Raw genomic sequence first — 21,989 nt, forward strand, 5'->3', positions numbered from 1 at the left:
GCTGGGCACTGAGGAAAGGAATTAGTTGCAAGAGTTGGAAGTGAACAAAGATACATTGCTAAGATACATTGGTAAATCTCATTAACCACTGACTATGAAACAGATCTTTAAAAATTAATTTGTATGTGTGTTTTAAAGCAGGACCTGAAATCTTATTCAACCACATCAAGCAAATGGGAGAGGAAAGTTCAGTGGGAGACTGAAGCGTGAGCTGCTGATTACCTTAGATTTGTGACTATTGAAGTAACACTTGGGCAGATGTATGCCCAAACTTTAAAACTAGGGTCCACTAAAGAGGAGAAATGATAGAGCTTTCTAAAGAGCAAAGGGAACAGGAAGGAATGATGGCTTACTGGTTCAATGGAAGATAAGAAGATAACTGGAGAAGAAAAGCACCAAACATAACACAAATATCTAGACATAATGTCACACATCCTAGTGAGTGCGTACAAACTCCGCTATCTAAGGTGTAGTTCATGACATTGTGTTTACATTTTCGCACAGTGTTGTAGCACTTACCACATAGGCCCTAAAGTGAAGGGAATGATTGGCAGCTACTTAGTCCATAAGCTGCCAGGCAGCTGCTCTGTCTGCTCCTTCCCATTACCCAGATCCTCAGCTCCTCGTGGCCAAGGGCTTGAGGATAAGTCAGACAGCAAAATCTGAGGCAAAACACATCATTAGAAATGTGGTAGACTGCATAATGAACTAAGGACTTCCCCAAGTGTATGAAATAATCCTGTGCGTGCTTCCACCTACATAGTCTCCAAATAGATGAAGAATCTTTTCAGAGGCATTAACTGGTTCACAGTCAGAGCTGGAAGTTTCAGTTTGTTACTGTCAGAAACTGGTAAGTGATGCAGACCCAAAATTACTAAGGAAATTCAAATAGTAAAATTTTTAAATTTCATGTAGAATTCTGACCCATGGAAGTAGTTTCTCTCTCCTTCTGATCTCTAACCCTCTGAAGTGCAGATTGAGTCTGTGAGTGTTACTCTGTGCACCTAGCATGCTTGTTCTGTAAGTACAGTTTAAATTACAGATCACATTGGATCTGTATAGCAATGATCTTTTGAACTTCTTAGCAATTCAGTGTGATACTGGACTTCTAAGTTCTGTTTGATGTCAGTCTGCAAAGTAACTTAACCTGGCTTCCCGACCTGTTGTGCAGTGTAGTCAAGGTGTTTCTTTCTAATCTGTTGTATTTCAAAGTTGGAATAGATCCTTATTTGGTCTTCTTTTCTAGGGGTTGGCTCTGTGGAAGAGCTGTTCTTTTTGTTCACTGGGATCAACCTGCTAGACTCAAGTGAGAGCTTTTCTTAAGAGTACTGCTTTTCTGTCTCTACTTTGAAAACTCTCGATGCTGGTGGACTCTGCTGTGAAAGGGAGTGAAGAATTTGGCTGGAATTCTTCTTTTAACACCTGTTAACTCTTGAGCAAGATGGGATGTACAGTCTAGGTTGATCTTGGTCTTAGGGGAAATTTTGAAGAGACAAATAGTTTCAATCTCTTGATGTTCAAATTTTCAAATTTCGATTTTGTTATTCTTGCCTAGTGGATGTGAACAGAAAATGTTGCCTATAAAATTTGCTTAAAGATGTGCTTACATTTAAGAACTTAGCCACCTGGAGTGTAAGAAAAAATACCGAAATGGGTTCTGGGAAAAAAGTAATTCTTTATAGAATACAGACCTCAGTATAACCTGATTATATCAACAACCTAAATCACTTCTTGTAGTTGTCTTGCATTTGTCAATTATTTGGCATATGGATGATTAAGACAAAGTTAGGTTTTGTTGTCTTGTATGTATTAGCTTCTGCGATTTCAGGTTTCTACTTTATATATTTTATGGCTCATAAAATGCACACATTTTATAGTTTATTGTCCTATTATATTTTTGTGTTTGTCTTTTTTCTTTCTGTATTTATTTGAAAGAATGAGAGTTAGAGAGTGAGAGCAAGTGCCTATCTGTTGGCTCATTCCTCGGATGTCGCCAGTAGCTGGGTCTGAGCCAAGACTGAAGCCAGGGGCCAGGAACTCCGGTCTCCCACGTAGTGGCAGCACCCAGTCGCTGCAGTCCTCCCCGCTGCCTCAAGGATCTGCAGTGGTGGGCAGCTGGATCCAAGAGTCAGTCAGGACCTGAACGCAGGCCCTGCTCAGCCCAATGCCTGCCCTATGCCCTTTGCTTTAGTTCAGCAATGTGAAATTTCCAAGAAGTTATTTATTTTTCTTCTAAGACAGGAAGAACTTCCATCCATTAGTTCATTCCCCAAATGCCTGTAACGGCTAGGGCTGGGTGAAGCCCGCAGCCTGCAGCCTAGAACCCAGCCCCAGTCTCTGTGGAGGGAGGCAGCAGGTGACGGTGCCAGGCCTGGCGTCCCACCCACACATGGGAGACTGGGATCTTCCCGCTTGCAAACTCCATTTCCTCACCAGCATTTGGCTTTTCAGTGTTTTAGACTTTGATGACTTCTTGTTTTAATTTGAAATTCTGTAATAACAAAAGGTTGAGGATTTTTTTTCATGCACTTATTAGCTACCTACCTGTCTTCTCAAATCTCTTGCCCAATTTTTCATTGGAGTTTTGTTTGTGTGTTGTGGGATTTGGAATCTATATATAGTTTGACTATAATACAAGCCCTTCATTTGATCCTAGGGAGAGCAGGAGGTCTTCAGAAAATTCATAAAATGTGTATTATCTTAGAATTCCATTTCCTACAAATTTTTTGAAGCTCCTTAGGGTATATCTTGCCAAGTTTTTCTCCTGGACTATGGCTTGTCATATTTTGCAGAGCAGAAATTTTTAGCTGTTTAAAATGAACTTCAGTTTATCAGTTTTTAGGTGCAACTCCAAGTAGATTCTTAAAAGAAAAAACTGATTTTTTTCCTATGTTACTATCTAGACGTTCCATAGCATCGGACTAATATAGGTTTAGGCCTGTGATTCATTTTTAGGCAATTTTTGGAGAAAGGTTTAGTTTTTGTCTAGAGTCCATGTTTATACGGGCTGTGTTGCTTCCACACTCTTGTTGATAGGATAGTTTTTCTCCACTAAACTGCCTTGGTTTCATTGTCAGAGATCAGGTAACTGCATCTCTGTGCGTCTGTTTCTGAACCATCAATTTTTTTTTTTAAAGATTTATTTTTATTATTTTTTATTGGAAAGGCGGATATACAGAGAGGAGAGACAGAGAGGAAGATCTTCCATCCGATGATTCACTCCCCAAGTGAGCCGCAACGGGCCGATACTATGCCGATCCGAAGCCAGGAGCCTCTTCCGGGTCTCCCACGCGGGTGCAGGGTCCCAAAGCTTTGGGCCGTCCTCAACTGCTTTCCCAGGCCACAGGCAGGGAGCTGGAAGGGAAGCGGGGCTGCCGGGATTAGAACCGGCGCCCATATGGGATCCCGGGCGTGCAAGGCGAGGACTTAACCACTTGCGCCACCGCGCCGGGCCCGAACCATCAATTTTTAAACAATATTTCTTAATTTATATTTCTTTATTAGGTTTACTAATGAAATGATTTCTTTAGTAACACTCCTTTGTGATGTTCAGAATATGATTCAGCGAGTTTTCAGCATCTCATTAACTTGAGATGGAAGATCCACACCTGCTCTTCACAAACAAACAAATTTGTTTCATCCATTTAATTGATAAATAAAGGGATTTTTTTCAAGGTTAATTTTTGACTTCCTGGGTTTTTCTTTTAAGATGTATTTATTTATTTGAAAGGGAAAGTTATGTAGAGGGAAGGAAAGGCAGAGAGAGATAGACCTTCCATTCCCTGAGTGGTCTTGGCTGGTGGAAGTAAGGAGTCAGGAATTTGCTCCAGGTCTCCCACGTGGGTGGCAGGGCTATCCCAAGCACCTGGGCCATGCTTTGCTACTTTTACAGGTGCATCAACAGGGAGCTGGATCAGAAATGTAGCATCTGGAATTTGAACCCAGGACACAGACACATATGGGGTGCTGGTGGTGAGGCAGCCACAGCTTTACTCACTAAATGCCAGCCCTCCATGAGCTTTTAAATACCCTGTATAATGTCCGTCTGTCTGTCTACTTATTTAGGTTACAAGTATTTGGTAATCTAGAGTTTATTTACTATTTGCAGCACATCTCGCTTCATACTAACCACATTTTGAAAGTGCTCGATGGCCACATATAGCGTATGGCTGTCGTATTAGACTGCCATTCATATGAAGACATTATATAACCTTGCAGCGACATCACTGTGGATTCACATCATTCTAATGTAGCCTCATTCTGACATAAACTCCTCGGAGAAGGTTGGTGGGTTAGTTGCTGGCTGAGGGTTTATCTCGTTAAGCATCAAGCTTTCATTTTTCATAGAAGCTGTCTGAAATGTGTTAACATCCTTCCCTGCCTTTTCACGTGGCATGTCATAATGGTTAAAAGGATGTTATACACTTAAGAAGACAGTGATCTTGGCAAAATTACTTAAGTCCTTTTTAATATGGTTTTCTCAAGTGTAAAATGGTAAGAACTATTAGGTAATTCTGTAAATTAAATGCAAAACATGTGGCAGGTGTTGGGGAAGAGGAAATGCAGTGTAATAGCACTTTGTAACTAGTTCATACCATTTGTGTCTGTTCATGCATTCAACAACTAGTTATTGAGTATTTGATTCATACCAGGCATTTTGCTGATTGTGCGTTGGGAAGTAGACTAGGAGACGGTTTCTTTCATGAATTCCATGGTTTAGTAATGGACATGAGTAAAATAACTACAGTAAATGAAATAATTGAATTGTGTGAGCTTAAGTCCTGAGTTAAGTGCTCTGAAGGACCAAGGTGACATCTGAGACACAGACAGGCCTGCAGGTGCAGCAGTGGCAGCAACAGTGTGTCTGGGGGAGGCTTCCTGTTTGGTCAGGGGACAAAGGAAGGTCGTTGTGATTGGGTCACAGAGAGGGGTTGAGAGAATAGAGTGGAATGGGACTGAGAGGCAGGCAGGGACAGTGGTGGGGCTGGGAGATGGGGACAGAGTCTGGAAACCAGTAAGAGGTAGAATCCACAGACCTTGGGTAGAGGAAGTGCGTCAGAGATGATGCTCCCAAGTTTGGACTTGTACACCCTGCTGGGAGGATAGATTTTGTTTGGGTTTTGGTGTAAGAAGAGTAAAGGGGCACTTCTGCCTGTTAACTCAAGCTGGCTTTGCTATGTCTGAAAGAAGTCAGACTCACTTGCATTTGCTTCTCTGGGCTTTAAAGGTAAGAGATACAAGCTGAGAGTGTGAATTTGAGCATCCTTGATCAAGATGTACATTGCAGTTTCCGGCATGCATGAATAACAAGGGATCCTGGCCTTATTTTGGATTTTGAAGAACTGCCTTCATGGTGGTGTTAAAGTGGGGACTCTGAGAATGGACATTTGGTGCGTAGACTGACCCCATTTGGGATGCTCTCATCCGTATCTGAGTCCTTGGGTTGTGTCCTGCCTCTGCTTCCAGTCCAGCTTCCTGCTAACGCATACCCCGGGGGACAGAAGATGAGGCCGCAGATATTCAGGTCCTTGCGACCCACGTGTGTGAGACTCTGATGGAGTTCCCTGCTCTTGCCTTTTACCTGACCTAGCTCCAGTTGTTCTGGTCATTTGGGGAGTAAACCAGCAGATGGAAAATAACCTTCTGCCTCCTTGTACCCTCCTTGCGTTTCAAATAAATTAAAAAGGAAAAAAATCCCCAGCTGGGGATGGGCCCACATCTGTCTCTCTCCCTTGTTTAGGCAGTAAGAAAGGAAGCAAGAGAGAAAGGCAGAGTCTAGGAAGGCAGTAGTGTTAGAGCAGGGGGAATAAAGAGGGCAGATGTGGGTAGATGTGGGTACAGCCAAGAGTGAGATGGTTTGTAAGGCATCCATGGGAATGCACCCATGAGCAGTAGGGTAGAGAGGAATTTGGAATCTGACCCATGTGTGTCATGGGCTGTATTGCCAGTCACCACACAATGCTTGCCTCACAGAAAATGCCCAATAAACAACTTGTGGAACAGGTAAGAGAACCTAGGAACATTTAAATTTCCGGGCTGAAATTTGCCATTGTTGCCCTGTGCGGAAGGCCCTTATTTTTTTTAATTGATTACATTGCATTATGTGACACAGTTTTATAGGCACTGGGATTCCCCCCTCCCCTCCCCAACTCCTCCCATGGTGGATTCCTCCACCTTGTTGCGTTACCACAGTTCAAATTCAGTTGAGATTCTTTCATTGCAAGCATCTGCAAAGCATAGAGTCCAGCATCTTATTGTCCAGATAATTTCAACAGTTTCTTGGGGAGACCATCTCTGGTCTGAAGGTACAGCTGACAGAGTATCATCCCAATCAATTAAAAGCCCCGACATTGCATCAGTAACAATTTATAACATTATGGAATTAGTTGACATGGTATTGAGTAACCAACATGTTAAAAGAGAGAAAAAAAAAGAGTGCAAGTTCTGAACCGCATCCTATAACTTCTATATTGACATTTCAATTTTAGTTTATATACAACTAGGTTCTATACTCCTTAAAATGGCTATAGATTACTATTCAGCTGTCTCATGTCTATTTTAATTTTAGTATTTAGCAGTTTATAGCGTTGAAGCATGAATTGCAGAACCTGGCTGTTTTTCAGGTAGTCTAACTCTATAACTCTAACAAGACATATGTCAACAATTTAGGTGAACAGTCTTAGGAGAGGTGTGCAGAGAAATCTTCAATACCCTAGTGAGGAGTAACTAATCTTCGTGTCCCACCCAGTGAGTTATAAGTGCATCCCCACTGACCATTTCCTGTCTATTTCTAAGCTTTCATTGCTGTTCTATCTATTCTAGTTTTTTTTGTTTATTTGTTTATTTGCTTGTTAGTTTGTTTTGAGGGGTTTCTGGAGCGATCCTGATGGTCATTACGAGAGAGGGTGTGGGGACCCAAAGTCAGAACCAGGCAAGGACCAGAGAAAGTTCCTCTCCGTAGTCCCGAAAGAAGTTTACTGTTCTGTTTCTGCGGACCACTCAGTGCTCCTGGTTGTGGTTCTGATCACCTTGGATCCTGCAAGGCAGGATTTGGGCTTCTTCCATCCCATGTGGTAGATCCAAATGGAGGTGGGTGACCTCAGAGTTCTCTGCCTCCGAAGGCACTCCAATTCCCCGTGTCGAGGAAGGTCCTTCTACCAGTGTCTGCTAAGTCCAGTTCTGGCTGTGTGCAGCACTTTGGTTAATTCTGAACCTGGATCTATATCTATAGATACAGATATATCGATATAGCACTGATGGATTATGAAAAAAAAAATAAACGTTGCACTGGACATTTCCAGTCACCAGTTGCCACCACAAGATGCTGCCATGGTGGTTATGAATGCAGTTGCGTGCCTGCTGTAATTAACACTGCACGCTAAGCACAGTGCACAGATTAACACACTGTTAACTTGCTTGTTACAAAAACTCTGTGAGTCACAGATAAGGAGATTTTTGCAGGAGGGAAACTGAGGATGAGGAAATGAGGGTCCTTCCGACAGTGTCTGCTTAACAAGTGGCAGCCTGCACTGGCCCTGCTCCCAGCCTGCCTCCCAGATGGGGAGACAAGTCTCCTGATGGCAGCAGCAGGGACCCTCATGCTCACCCCATGCTGCTCCCTTCCCCAGATGTGGACATTCTGAACACAGCACCATTCTAGACACTGTTTTAGGCATTCAGAATGTGAAGGGTAATAAAATTTCTGGCCTCAAGGTTCAGGCGAGGGGCAAGACAGACATCAGAAGACACTTTTTCAGCCCCTGTCGCTCTTCGGTGCCAGGGTAGTGGACGCCCAGAATTGTAGAGACATATACACACTTCTGATTCTGCGTGCAGATGCAGGCCAGGGCTGGGTCCGGGTAGGAGGGCTGTCGGAAGCCTTCCCAGAGGGACTGAGACTTGAGCTGGACTGCAAAGGAGACCAGACAAGGAGCCTGGAGCCTGTGTGTCCACAGGCCTAGGCACAGTGACAGCAGCACACCAGGCTTGGTCGGGGAACTGCAAGCAGAGAACTGACTGGAAGTAAGCTGTGTATTCCAGAGTGTAAGAGGTGAGTGGGAGAGCAGGACAGAGCAAAGTGCAAGGTGTTGTAGAAGCACAAGGCTCTGTTCTATTCTTTATTTCTTAAAATTTTATGTGAAATGCAGAGAGAGAGGAGCCATGGGGGAAACAGAGAGTCTTCCTTCTGCTGCTTTAACCTCTAGTCAGCTGTCACTTGCTCGTCCCACTGTGTGCATTAGCTGGGGGCCTCAAGTACCTGCCCAGCCAGATCCTTTTAATAAGCTCTCTCGCATTTGTTCTAAAGGTAGTGAGAGGCTGTAAGAAGGGGAAGGACACTATTCCGCTTGTGCTCAGTCATGGAGTTAGGCTGCTTTTACTAGGCTTCCTGAGTTTCTGAAATTCAGAATCCTGCCAAGAGAATTTGTTTGAAGAATGTCACTGGTTCAGAGAGTACAAAGGAGGACTTGTCAGAGGTGCTGCAGTTAACAAATATGGATGTCTGCTGTGAGTACGCTTCCTGTGCTCAAGCAGGCAAACTTATTTGGGGACAATATGAAGAGAGATAGTACGTGTTGTTTTCAGAATCCAGATGGAGCGTCTGGGTGAGAACATTGCGGTGTCTTAAAGCCAGAGGGGATTGCAGCACTTACTGCAATTTTCACCCTCACTTATTGCTGTTTTCACCCTCTCTGTATTCCTAAACAGTTTGGTGCTGGGTTTGAAGTTTACCTTTATTTTGTTCAGAATTCATAGAACTTTCTTTAATCTGAAGGTTGATGGTCTTAACAAAATTGGGAAATTTTTTTAAAAAGGAAAAACCTGTAAATCTGACTGTCCGTGTAAATTAAAAAAATAAATAAATAAGAACTTGGAAGAAATGACAATAGACCTCAGCATTATAAAGGTTATTTTCTCCTTAGAACTAATGAACTAGAAAAATTCACTTAGCTGTTTTTGTTGTGAGTTTGCTGTGCTTACCAGACTTCCTGGTGTTGTTGAGCAGTTTCTGCTCCCTGTTCCCTGAGGGCTTCGGAGTGAAGGATATGTTAGAAACCTCAGCACTCAGAACTTGTCTTGCTAATAATGTCTGATCACTCGTACCGTTGACTCCATCGTCAGGATGAATACCAAAGCCTGAATGATGAGGATTCTGAACATTTCAAAAAGACACACACTTTACGTTTTGTTAAGTAAGCAATGAGCATTCATCTCTCTGGTCATCATACTTCAGTGTGTTTTGCATTGTCCAAAGATGAGTGGATTTTTATGAGTATGTAAATTGAATGTGTCAGATCCCATTTGGTAGAAATCTGACATACTCCCCTAGAATGTGCTTGAATTTCCAGAGATGAATTAAATATCATCTCTGTGTGGGCTCTAGGCATCTTTCTCTTCCTAAAATCATACAGGCCTTTGAACGTTGGTCGACGATTAAATGAAAGAAGTTTCTCTTAAAAAAAAATCAGCCTGGTTTAATGGAGCTTGTATCATTATAATTTAGTTGTTCTGCTCATTATATATACACACACCAGGGTCTCTTTTGGTAGCAGGTTTATTTTTGCATTCATTCATTATTCAAACTTCTAATTGTCTGTAGACACCCTGGTCTCTAAAGGGATTATTCCCTCTGTGCTAACCCAGTTCTCAAATTGCTCCTTGTTTATTCGGGCCTCCTGTATTCATTTGTTAGTCTTTTGATCTTATTTCCAAAGGAGTGACTGAGAAGCAGGAGTTGCAGGTCTCTGCCCCGTGCTGTCTGCGGTGCCTCTGTGCAATCAGAAACCTCAGCGGAGTAGATGAGATCTTGGCAGAAGTGACCGGTTTCCTGCCGGGGACCATTGGTGAGGGTGATCAGTTCTTACCAGACCCTAATGCAGAGGATATGACTTTTCCTTCTGTAATTCCAGAATTTAGGAAATGACCCCAAAGGAATCCAGGCATGGGGGTGAGGCTGACGGTGCTCAGGGTCTTAGGACCAGTGTATCTGTCTCGTGCACTGAGCTATGTCCTTCGTTTCTTGTCCTGTTCTTTCTTTCTTTTTTTTTCAAATTCTTTTTTATTTTGACAATCTTTACATAGTTAATTTGGGTAAAAAGGGTCAAGGGCTACAGGAAAGTGGGTAAGACTATTATTTTCATATTATTTTCTTCATGTATCTGAGGTAAAGGGGGATATTGAGGGAGAAGCCCCACCCGGTTTCCCACCCACCCCAAGTCCCGCATGTGGGGCATGCTCTGAGATACTCATTGAAGTGGTTTCAATAGTTCACCAGTTATGAATTGCTGCCAATCTCATCTCTCCAAACACGATGAGGTCGTTGAAAAATCCACTGATTGACATTGTCCATCATAGCGTCTCTATTTGCCCGGTATTTTGTTGCCAATCTATAGCTGAGGTAGTTGATTAACTTGTTCCATCTTCTGTCCTTTCATGGTTTGGGTTCTGAATCTGGCATTTCAATTGGGGAAATCACCAAAGAAACTTCATCTGAGGTGTTCCCAGGCCAGATTCTTGCATGCACCAGCAAGTACAGGGCCCAGCACAGTTCATCACCCCAGTCAGCTGGTAGTTGCAATTGCTGAGTTGGTTCTGTTTTCTGCCCCGCCTTCCACTGGAACCAATGAGTGTTGCAGTCCAGACTGGTTCTGCACAGTGCATACTTGGCCCTTACATAAACCAGTGGGAGCTGCAGCCTGGTGAGAGCGACCCACAATAACCCCCACCAGGCCCGCCCCCTACCCTGGTTTGCCAGTATGTGTAGCAGACCAGTCCAGTCTGTCCCACATCCCCCTTGGCTCTCATACATGGCAAATGGCATTGAAGCTTAGATCCATCTAACCAGCTCAACAATCAAGCCCTCACTGGCGTTGTTGAGTGCCTCTCTGTCTAGCCACCCCAGCCCCTGTCCTAGTTTTTGTGCCCTCTCATGGGAGTGGTAACCCAAGAGGGGGGAACCCATTATTTCCCTCCCAGGTCTCTCACTCCCGGATTGTGCACTTTCCAGGTGGTTCTATAGTTTAACTTGACAGAATTAGCCCCAGTGCTAGTTTCTGCCAGCTGATGATGCGGCTATCCCCAAACAACCCTCGCCCACTCTAATTGTAGGTTGCACCCATAGGAATAATCAGCCCAGCCTGGCTTTTCCCTGATCTAGTCCACATGAGGTGTACAGGTGTTGTAGCCCTGCTTAGTCTGGTCTGCCCCCATCCCAGTTCATGCTCTCCAATGGCGTCCTGTTCTTTCTACACTGTGCACAATAACTATGGCTTACCTTTATAAAATGTCTCACAAAAAAGAGGAAAATTTTGCATACATGAGGCATTTGGAAATACAGAAAATTAGAAAAAAATGTGCTCATTACTTAAATGTAAATATGATCAGGCCTGGCGTGATAAGCATAGTGGTTAAAGTTCTCATCTTGCACACACTGGGATCCCATATGGTCGCCAGTTCTAATCCCGGCAGCTCTACTTCCCATCCAGCTCCCTGCTTGTGGCCTGGGAAAGCAGTTGAGGACGGCCCAAAGCCTTGGGACCCTGCACCCGCGTGGGAGACCCGGAAGAGCTCCTGGCTCCTGGCTTCGGATTGGCACAGCTCCATTCATTGCACTCACTTGGGGAGTGAACCGTCAGACAGAAGATCTTCCTCTCTGTCTCTTCTCCTCTCTGTATATCTGCCTTTCCAATAAAAATAAATGAATCTTTTTTAAAAAGTATGATCTTTGTAAGCTTTTAGTACATTTACTTTAGTTTCATGTCTCTACAGCTGGAAGTTTGATTCAACTCATTGGTCAGTTTTTTCTCCATAAATATATGATATGTTAGTAATCACATCTTGATGCATTATAAAAATTCTATACATCCTGTGTTACCTTCTCTCTGTCTTCACCTGTAGTTGCTGCTACCTATGCATTGCCCAAAAAGTCCCATCTGGTTGACAGCTATCACTGTGACAGGAGATGAAAACCAAAACTCCTCCTCAACACATGCATCGCTGGTAGTACCTTTATTTATTTTGTATAGTGACTAAGGCTGTGTATATTCATTCATTTTCTATAAAGTTATTATGTAAAAGACAGAGTTACAGAGAGGGAGAGAGAAAGAGGTCCAGGCTAAAGCCAGGGACCGGAGGTTCATCCAGGCCTGCCACATGGGTGCTGGGATCTGAGCCATCTTCTACTGCTTCCCAGGCACACTAGCAAGGAGCTGGATCAGAAGTGGAGCAGCCAGGAATTTGAACTGGCACCCATATGGAATGCCAGAGCATCAGATGGCAGCTTAACCCCAGCCCCACAGTGCCAGCCTTTATATATTCATTCATTTAACAAGTGTTTGTTAATTGCCTTCTTCATGCAAGCCAGTTTTCCCTTCAGTAAGCATGCAGAGATCAAAACAGGAGCCAAGAATTCCATCCCTGTGTCCTATGTGACAGGGACTGTCATCTGCTCTCGTCACATGTATTAGCAGCAAGCCAAATAGGAAACAGAGCCGCCACGACTTGAGCTGCCACTTCAGTATGAGACGAGATGTGGGCACCACAAGCAGTGAGCTCCCCTGCTGTTGCCTGGCTGCTGCAGTCATGTGTGGAATGAACCAATGAAGAAAGATCTCTTTTACGCTGTCATTCTGCCCATCAAGCGAATAAATAAATCTTTCAAGTGGAAGGGGGATGGACCCTGAAGCTCAAGAGTGTCAAGTGGCATGTGAGTGACGGAGCCGAGACTCAGACCTTGCGGCTGTGCTAGTAGGCCGTGGCTTTTGTGGGAGTCGTTGGAGGAGATTTGGAGGTGTCTCATGACAGTCACAGCAGAGTTCTTCTGATGTCAGTGTTTGGCTTTCTGCCTTGATTCAGCATCTTATTATTTGCCCTTGGACCTCCGTGGTGCTGGGTGGTCACAGACACTCCTCAGGTTGATTTGCATGGCACTGTCTGTCTGTTGCTTCATCAGTGTCTGCGTTGTTCATGAAACCCTGGGGCCGCAGTGGCTGCCGAAGCCGGGCAGGGGGTGGGGGGGCGGCTGTTCCCAAGGCGGACTGCTCAGCTTCCTTGCTGCTTGGTGACTCTGCAGTTTACTTCTGAGGATTTTTATAACTTTCAAAGTTTATTTCCATCAGGCTTTATTACTTTACTGTTGTATGTGGGACACCGCCTCTGTGATCTCCTCAGGTCTGCAACCCCGAGCTGCTGAAGTGCAAACTGATCCCGGGTGAACCAGGCGGGAGGGAGCCGCTCAGCTGGGCTTTGAACACAGTCCCTCACACCTGACACTCTCCTCCACTGGAGAACTTTCCTCTGCTTCTTCAGTGCTTTTGTGTTTAAGTTGGGACCTTGTTGCAACACCTTCTCACGTGCTGTTGAGAAATGAATGTGAAAATTTTTAACAACATTGCAAATCCATTAAATTTATGGTGACAAACATAGCCAGATTACTTTTGGGTTATCCATCTACTTAGCAAATTTACAGTTTCTGTTAATTTTAATTTGTTCTATTACCTGTTTTATATAATAAATATTTCTTAGTCGTGACAGACTCATTGAGTATAGATCCCCTGAAATAGTCTCTCTCAGTAAGCAGAGTTGCAGCTAAAGATTTGTGAATTAATTGGGAAAATTGCAAATCAGGTAGTCAGTGAAATAATTCATTGTCACATCCAATCAATAAACTTGGTAAATCAACTCATTTAATTCAAAAAATGATCTATATAGATCAAGCAACCAATTAAACAATTAGCATACACTTTGCAATTAATTAATTTAAACATCAATCATGTAATTAAAACTCCAAATTTAAGCTCCAGAATTTAGAATTCTACCACTTGGTAAACCGTCAAATCCATGCTTCTGCAGCCGTGAGCCAGCGGTTTGAAGCATTCAGCTCTTGTGCAGAGTGGTTTGGAATGTGAATACTGATTTCAAGATTTTTTTAAACTTTACTTTATCATTGTTAGAAGTGTAGAAAGACAAGCCCAGAGATATCTTTGCTGTGCTGTGTCACTCCCCAAATGCTTGCCAAAGCCAGGAACCTGGACTTCAGTCCTTGAGCTGTCACCTGTCCCCCCACCCCCTGTCCCCCACCTTGGATGCACATTGGTAGGAAAGTGGAATCCAAAGTGGAGCTTGGACCCAAATCCAGGCCCCCAGTATGGGTGCAGACATCCCAGGGGGCATCCCAGCCACAGCAGCACTCCCTCAGCTCTCTGGGTGGGTGCGGTTTCCCACTGTTTCTCCACCTTTAGCCTCCTCCCTGGAGGGCGGGCGGCTGGGGGATCTGGGAGTACTGACAGACCTGCGGCAGCAGTGGGAAGCACCGGGAGTTTGGGAGGGTGTCTGTGTCAGTGTGAAGCCGGGTGTTTGCTTTGCTCTGCTTAGCGTCCATGGTGTTTGGATTCAAGCCTTGCCAAGCAGGCTAGACACTCTGAAGAGAAACGCAAACTTGCTTACCTTGGATACTTGAGAATGAAGGCACAGGTGTTGTCTCAGTTCTGACCATTGCTCGGGGCTGCTGACTCCCCAGGGAACTTTGCCTCCCATATAGCTGCTTCGGATTTGTTTTGTAATGTCTGTTGTATTTACAGTTGTATGATAGTTAGTGTGGTGCTTGCTTCCCCCACCTCAGCCCCACACTGTACTGTAAGCTTCCTGTAGGGCTGATGCTGCATCTCCCCTCTGATCTAAAGGACTCAGTGTCTTGTCCACATCAGGTGCTCAGTAAATGTTAGGACAAATGCCCTTCCTTCCCACTGTCAGATGAAGGTTTGGGAATTCCCACTGTAACCCTGGGCTTGGTGAAGGATGGCGTGTCCTCGGCTTGCTTGTTCTTCCCACACTCTCTGACCTCCTTGTCCCTCTCCTGCCCTGTGGTCACCGCCTTCGTGTTTTCCTTTCAGTGACAACGTCAGTGCCTACTGCCTGCATATTGCCGAGGATGATGGAGAGGTAGACACAGACTTTCCCCCGCTGGACTCCAATGAGCCCATTCATAAGTTTGGCTTCAGCACTTTGGCCCTGGTGGAGAAGTATTCATCTCCTGGTCTGACATCCAAGGAATCACTGTTTGTTCGAATGTGAGTACTCACTCTGTTATTCGTCTTGGTGTCCTGTGTCCTGGTGTCTCGGGTCTGAGTCTTGATTGTGTTCTGAAACTGAAGGACATTTGGTTTCAGGAGAGTCTGGGTGTAGTGGTTACTTCTAGAGACAGCATCAGCTTGGATGGCCTGCTTCTGCACCTACACTGCCTTCAGATTGCTCTTCAGGAAGTGTCTGTCAGGAAGATCCCTGGATGTCATGTCTACAAGCCGGCCTCCGCAGACAGATATGGGAAAGGTTAGAGCCCAGGAAGTAGTCTTCTTTCAGGGTGGGCATTGTGGTCCAGACACAGTTGGTTAACATGCTGCTCGGGAAGCAGACATTCTTTATCAGAATGCCTGGATCCAGTCCCCCTCCACGTCCTGGGTCAGAATGCCTGGATCCAGTCCCCCTCCACGTCCTGGGTCAGAATGCCTGGATCCAGTCCCTCTCCATGTCCTGGGTCAGAATGCCTGGATCCAGTCCCCCTCCATGTCCCGGGTCAGAATGCCTGGATCCAGTCCCCCTCCACGTCCCGGGTCAGAATGCCTGGATCCAGTCCCCCTCCACGTCCCGGGTCAGAATGCCTGGATCCAGTCCCCCTCCACGTCCCGGGTCAGAATGCCTGGATCCAGTCCCCCTCCACGTCCCGGGTCAGAATGCCTGGATCCAGTCCCCCTCCACGTCCCGGGTCAGAATGCCTGGATCCAGTCCCCCTCCACGTCCCGGGTCAGAATGCCTGGATCCAGTCCCCCTCCACGTCCCGGGTCAGAATGCCTGGATCCAGTCCCCCTCCACGTCCCGGGTCAGAATGCCTGGATCCAGTCCCCCTCCACGTCCCGGGTCAGAATGCCTGGATCCAGTCCCCCTCCACGTCCCGGGTCAGAATGCCTGGATCCAGTCCCCCTCCACGTCCCGGGTCAGAATGCCTGGATCCAGTCCCCCTCCACGTCCCGGGTCAGAATGCCTGGATCCAGTCCCCCTCCACGTCTGGGTCAGAATGCCTGGATCCAGTCCCCCTCCACGTCCCGGGTCAGACTGCCTGGATCCAGTCCCACTCAACCTCAGTCCTGCATCCTGCTAATGTGCTTAGGAGGCAACAGATAATGGCTGAGTGCTTGAGTCTCTGTAAAGCATGCAAGAAATGCAGAGGAGTTTTGGATTCCTGGCTTTAGCCTAATCCAGCCCCAGCTGTTGTGGGCAGTTGGGGGATTGAACCAGTAGATGGAAGATCTCTTCTCCTCTCTGCTCCCATCTGAACTGCTAAGCTGGACGCCCACCCCTGTTAAAGATACCTGTTTACTAAACTAATAGTGATACAGTAGTATGAAAGGCTTTACTAATTGGCTTCAGTCAAGCAAAACAATTGCAGATATTTAGGAAATAAACCAATAATCAATACCTCTATCTTATAATTTCTCTGCCTCGAAAGTAAACAAAACTCATGTACTGTACAAATGCTAATCAAAAGAAGTTAAATGGGATATATTTGCCAGCAGTTTATATAGTAAGATCCAGCTGCAGTTAGAGTCCCTCCCGAAGTCTGTCCCTTCAGAGTAGTGCGGAGTTAGAAGGTGTGTGTGACATGGTAACACCTACAGTGTCCCGTGCTGTTGGCTGTGATCTCCGTCCGTGACAGTCCCAGCACTGCTGCTACCACTCCTCTTTGTTGCCTGCACTGACAGTGAAGGAAATGCTAACCATCAGAAGAGAAACAGCTTCTGTACATTGAAGACTCCCGAGCTCCTGAGTTTTCAGCCACAGGGCCCCATTGTGAATGGAGGTTCCAGCATTCAGGCCTGGCACTCTAAACCTGGCTTTTTTTTTTTTTTCTGACAGTTTTAGTTAATTAGGCCACAAAGGTTCAAGGGTTACAGAAAAGTGAGTAAGACTATTATTTCCACACAATTTTTTTCCTCTATCAGGAGTAAAGGAGAAGCCCCACCCAGTCTCCCACCCATCCCAGGTCCCTGATATGGGGCATGCTCTAGGGGGTCTTGCTCAAGTTGTTTTGATAGTTCAGCAGTTCTGAATTGCTGCCAATCTCAACATTCCAAGCATGATGAGGTCGCTGCAGAATCCACTGGTTAACATAGTCCATCTTAGAGTCTTCATTTGCCCTGTTTTTCACTGCCAACATATGGCTGGTAACCCCGGCTTTTAAAAACTGGGCTGCCTTACCAGTCCTGGCCATCTCCCGGGAACAATAGTGTTCCCTTTGGCACCCCCTGCTGCTAGGAGTCAGCAAATTCACCATCCAGAAAAAGGATTGCTTCCCCAGACCTTTCCCCTGTCTCTTTAAAACATACTGCCTTTGTTTGAAATTTGGGCTGCAAATAGGGTTGAGCTGCATCTGATCCTTAAGTGTGTGGGGTCTCTCAACCATTGAGCAAAGAGAGAACGGCAAGATGCCTGGGAGCAAGCCAGGAGTGGCCCAGGCCTCCCCAGGTCACCTCGGCCGTGTCTGGCCATGAGTGCATCAGCAAGGGCTTCCCACCTTTTCGGAAGCACGGAGTAACAACCTCGGTGCATACTCAGAACTGCAGGCTTGCTAAGACCACGCCATCTGATATAACTCCTTTTAATGACGTGTAATTATTTTCTTGTGAATACACACACGTAACTGTTTCTCTCCCAATATACATAGAATTTTGCATTAATTGTACTTAACATTAGAAATATTCTGATGTTTGTTCTTCATTCCTACATCCTGTATTATGTGCCAGAGATCTAGGCAGAGACAATCCCACCCTCCTGGAGATTACTCTTTAGTGGGGCGACATAGTTGTAAAAAATAATTAAAATGCGATAAGCAAAATAAATGAGAAGTTGTGGGGGTAAGAGAAAGCTTATCACAGAATGCTTGGACTATTCCTTGCTTTGGCTTTCCTGAGTAGCTGCTGTGCCATTCACATGTGTCCCTCTCATTCCTGTTATTTCCTAGGAGTTGGAGAAGAGAGAGGCAGTTGAAGCTTCATTAGAATCTCATTTTTATTGACAAAAACCCTTTAAAAAGTGTATCAGTTCATCCTACCAGCAGGATTCTTAAAACTTTTTTCAGTTTTATGAACACTTTTCAAGGTATTGTCATTATGGTTCTTTCCCTTTTTAAAAAATATTTATTTGAAAGGCAGATGTACAGAGAGAGAAGAAAGGGAGAGAGATCTTCCATCTGCTGATTAATTCCCCAAAGGGCCGCAACAACCAGAACTGAGCTGATCCAGAGTCAGGAGCTTCTTTTGGGTCTCTCACACAGGTACAGGGGCCCAAGGACCTAGGCTTTCCCAGGCCACAAGCAGGGAGCTGGATGGGAACTGCACCAGCTGCGACACGATAGCAGATGCCTGTGCTTGAAGGTGGAGAATTAAGCAGTTGAACCAACACACCTGCCCCAGGCTTTTTTTTTTTTAAAGATTTATTTTATTTTTTATTGGAAAGGCAGATATACAGAGAGGAGAGACAGAAAGGAAGATCTTCCGTCTGATGATTCACTCCCCAAGTGACCGCAACGGCCGATGCTATGCCGATCCAGGAGCCAGGAGCTCTTCCGGGTCTTCCACACGGGTGCAGGGTCCCAAAGCTTTGGGCCATCCTCAACTGCTCTCCCGGGCCACAGGCAGGGAGCTGGATGGGAAGCAGGGCCGCCAGGATTAGAACCAGCGCCCATATGGGATCCTGGGCGTGCAAGGCGAGGACCTTAACCACTGCGCCACCTCGCCAGGCCCCAGGCTTTTTGTTTTAAAAGATGTTTGTAATGGCATTTCTGTAGTTTTCACTTTTATTTTTTTATTGTTAATAATTGACCAGAAGAAGATTACTCCTTAAGAATTAAGAAGTGATTATAGCAGTCTTTTGAACTGGAAATACTTTGTAAAGCCAGAGCATTTGAAAGGAGACAGATGCCTTGCTGAAGGCAGGAGCTGAGAGCCTGGAGCCTGGTCTGCACCTTAGCAGGAGACTGGAATCAGGAGCTTGAGTTCAGTGTTACCCAAGCACTTCTTAACGAGGTGCATGTGTCCCACTGTCGGCCCAACGCCCTGCAAGCCAGAGTTTTTCAATGGCTCGGGATTGGGGCGGAGATATTTGTATCTCCCCAGGAGAAGCACCTGACCTGCCAACCCCACCTGCTGCAGAGGAGGAGGCAGAGTGACTGTAAACTTGGTGCTGGGTTTTGGTTTTTTAATACCTCCTGAATCCCTTCTCCCAAACTCACACATATACATCAATCCTTTTTGTGTTTTAAAGTTCAAATGAGTTTATTTGACGTGTCTGGACTGTTTCTGAAAACATGAAGTAAAATGAAATCTTTTTATGTGAACATTTAGAGCAAAAATGTCAGTAATTTTTTTCCTCAGTTGTCTTATGAAATAATAGATTACTGACCATTTACCCTGTGGGTATTTTTTTGTTTGTTTTGACAGTTTCCCATTCACGTGCTTTCTGTTCTGTAATTTACCTTGGAAAAACTCATCCTGCAAATACAGGGCAGAGAGATCTTCCGAATGTGTCTTGAATTTTACAGAAGAAAACCCCAACAAAATAAGTGACGCCATTGCTGTCTCCATTTCCCCTCTCTGATCCTTGCGTCTTTCTCCTAGCAGAGAGAGGGCAGAGTAGCTGGGAAGGCATTGAAATAGGCTTGACTACATGGAGTGAACTAATATTTACCAACAGTCAACCACGCATATGTTGTCTCATTTAATCTTAGATTAGCCGAGTTTTTATTATGATCAGTTAAAAGACCTGGAGACTAAGGCTGAGCTGTGTTTGCTCCAGCTTGGACTTGACCCTGTTTCTAACTCTGAGTCTGGACCCTTTCCAACACTGCGCTTGGAGATGAGGGCAGGGGTTTAGTGATTCAGGCAGGTCCCACTGTTGCAGGGCACACATTCAGCTGCTGTGTGCAGTAGGTGAGAGCACGTTGAGTTCCAGAGGCACACTGCGTGGATGCTCACGCTGACTGGCTGTTGCTGGGGTGCGTGCCTGTGGATGGATTTCTTGGATCTTCTGTGGCTTAGTTAAATGAAGGTGAGGACTAAATGACCTAATATATGTAAAGACTTCAAACAGTACCTGGCATCTGTAGGTGCCATCTTAAATGTTGGCTTTTGTGAGTGTTGCTATTAATCAACTGACCCTGTGAGGGTAGGAACTGCGTCACCTGTGCCCCCACAATGCCCAGCATAGCTCCATTGCTCTAATAGTACTGAGTAGATAACTGTGTGGGTCTTGTTGCTTATCTGTATGTCTCTTCTGCCTGTTCTTAGAGCATTACTGCAGAAGAAGGGAAGAGTTAAGGTGAACATTGCTTAGCTTAACTGGAAAAAAAAAAAGGCAAGTTGGAATAGCTTACTGAACCGAGGCAGGTTTTAGCCGTTTGGTTATTATAATACTATTTGAACAGATACAAATACAGAAATTTAGTTGTAAGGGTCTACAGTTTCCTAGCTAGAAATCCCATGTTGTTATACAGCTTCATCAAGATTACCATTAAACTCAACCAGAAATATCATATCAGTGAGGCATGAAGAAACAGCTTCTGTGCAACAGGTGTTGTTTCTCTGAAATTAAGTTGCTGATGTTTGGTTAAAGGGGAGCTAAATATTCTAGTTGTCAGCTTGTGTCTTTTGATTTATTTTTTAAGGATTTATTTATATATTTCAAAGTCCGAGTTAAAGAGAGGAGGGGAGAGACAGAGAAAGAGGATTTCCATCTGTTTATTCATAACCCAAATGGCCACAATGGTCAGAGCTGCACCAGACCAAAGCCAGGAGCTTCAACTAGGTCTCCTACATGGGTGGAAGGGGCACCCCAAATACTTGGGCCATCTTTCACTGCTTTTCTTAGGTTGTTAGCAGGGACCTGGATCAGAAATGGAACAGCTGGGACTTGAACCAGGGCTCATACGGAATGTGGGCATTGCAAGCAGCAGTTTTTTCTGTTATACCATAATGTTGACCCCGGTTTCTTGTGACTTTTATATAAAGCATCATGATTACCATATTGTTGGCCTTTAAAACTACCCAGATTTTAAATGGTTTTTGCTAGGAGAAATCTGTATTTGTCCTGCCATATTTTCTAGTTCATTTTGTTTTTTCCAGAAATTTTCACTTGAAAACAAAGTTCCATCTCTGGGAGTACTCCCCAGTTTTGCCCCCTGCTTTCCCCCTCTCCTTGCATGGTATACACTGGGTTCTTTGCTTGACTAATCCCTAGCCACAGTGTGACTTGTGTGCTAACAAACAAAGCTCGTCAGAGATCAGCAAGACTGTGCCATAGGAAACATGGGCCCACTGATTTCTCTCATCACTGTCTTTACCCAGCAAGTTTCATGTAGCTTGCAGTGATACAGTTTGGCCTTTTCTAAGTTGGCCAGTGGTGTTAAGTAAGGAGGCTTTGGATCACACACCTTCTCCCCACCAGCTGACCTGAGGCACTGGCTGACTTTCTGTTAAGGGGCGGGTAGTCCGTATTCTAAGTTCCTGCATTGGCTAGGAAGGTAGCGGTAGATGATGCTAAGCAAATGGGCATGACTACATCTGTCAGCTCATTTACCCAGTAAGCTCATTGCTTATTCACCACTCTCTTTTGGGGCCATGTGGCTCTCCTGAATTTTTCTTCTCCAGGTTTTGATTTGGGGTGTCCAAGCTGGATGGAAAATGGGGGACATGGAAGATTGCATCAATTTTATATATACACAAAGGTACTTTGAAAGGCTTATAGAAAAGTAAAATCAAAACACACTAATTTTGGTGCAGAAAGAAATTTGAAATTTATGCAGTTTTTTTTTCAGAAATATGTGTTTTCCATTTACTCTTTGGAGACCCCTTCATATGTGGGTATCCATTTAGCTATGCTTTAGACACATAGATATAAACTGATAGAATTTTCATTAGATTAAAATCAAGCTTTTACATTCTGAA

The 21,989-nt window shown here is 44.8% G+C and overlaps 1 protein-coding gene across 6 annotated transcripts in view; it reads left to right on the forward strand.

Annotated features, from left to right (window-relative positions):
• MAPKAP1 (MAPK associated protein 1) overlaps window positions 1-21,989 on the forward strand; it is a 223,178-nt gene that overhangs the window by 98,310 nt on the left and 102,879 nt on the right. For all 6 annotated transcript variants that reach the window (XM_040963887.1, XM_040963890.1, XM_040963892.1 and 3 more), the window contains one exon: window positions 14,889-15,065. In XM_040963887.1, the coding sequence (XP_040819821.1) occupies window positions 14,889-15,065 (177 nt within the window). The remainder of the gene's footprint in view (window positions 1-14,888; window positions 15,066-21,989) is intronic.

This window comes from Ochotona curzoniae, unplaced genomic scaffold, assembly GCF_017591425.1.
Source record: "Ochotona curzoniae isolate NIBS_2020 unplaced genomic scaffold, NIBS_Ocur_1.0 scaffold_3208, whole genome shotgun sequence".
Taxonomy (NCBI): domain Eukaryota; kingdom Metazoa; phylum Chordata; class Mammalia; order Lagomorpha; family Ochotonidae; genus Ochotona; species Ochotona curzoniae.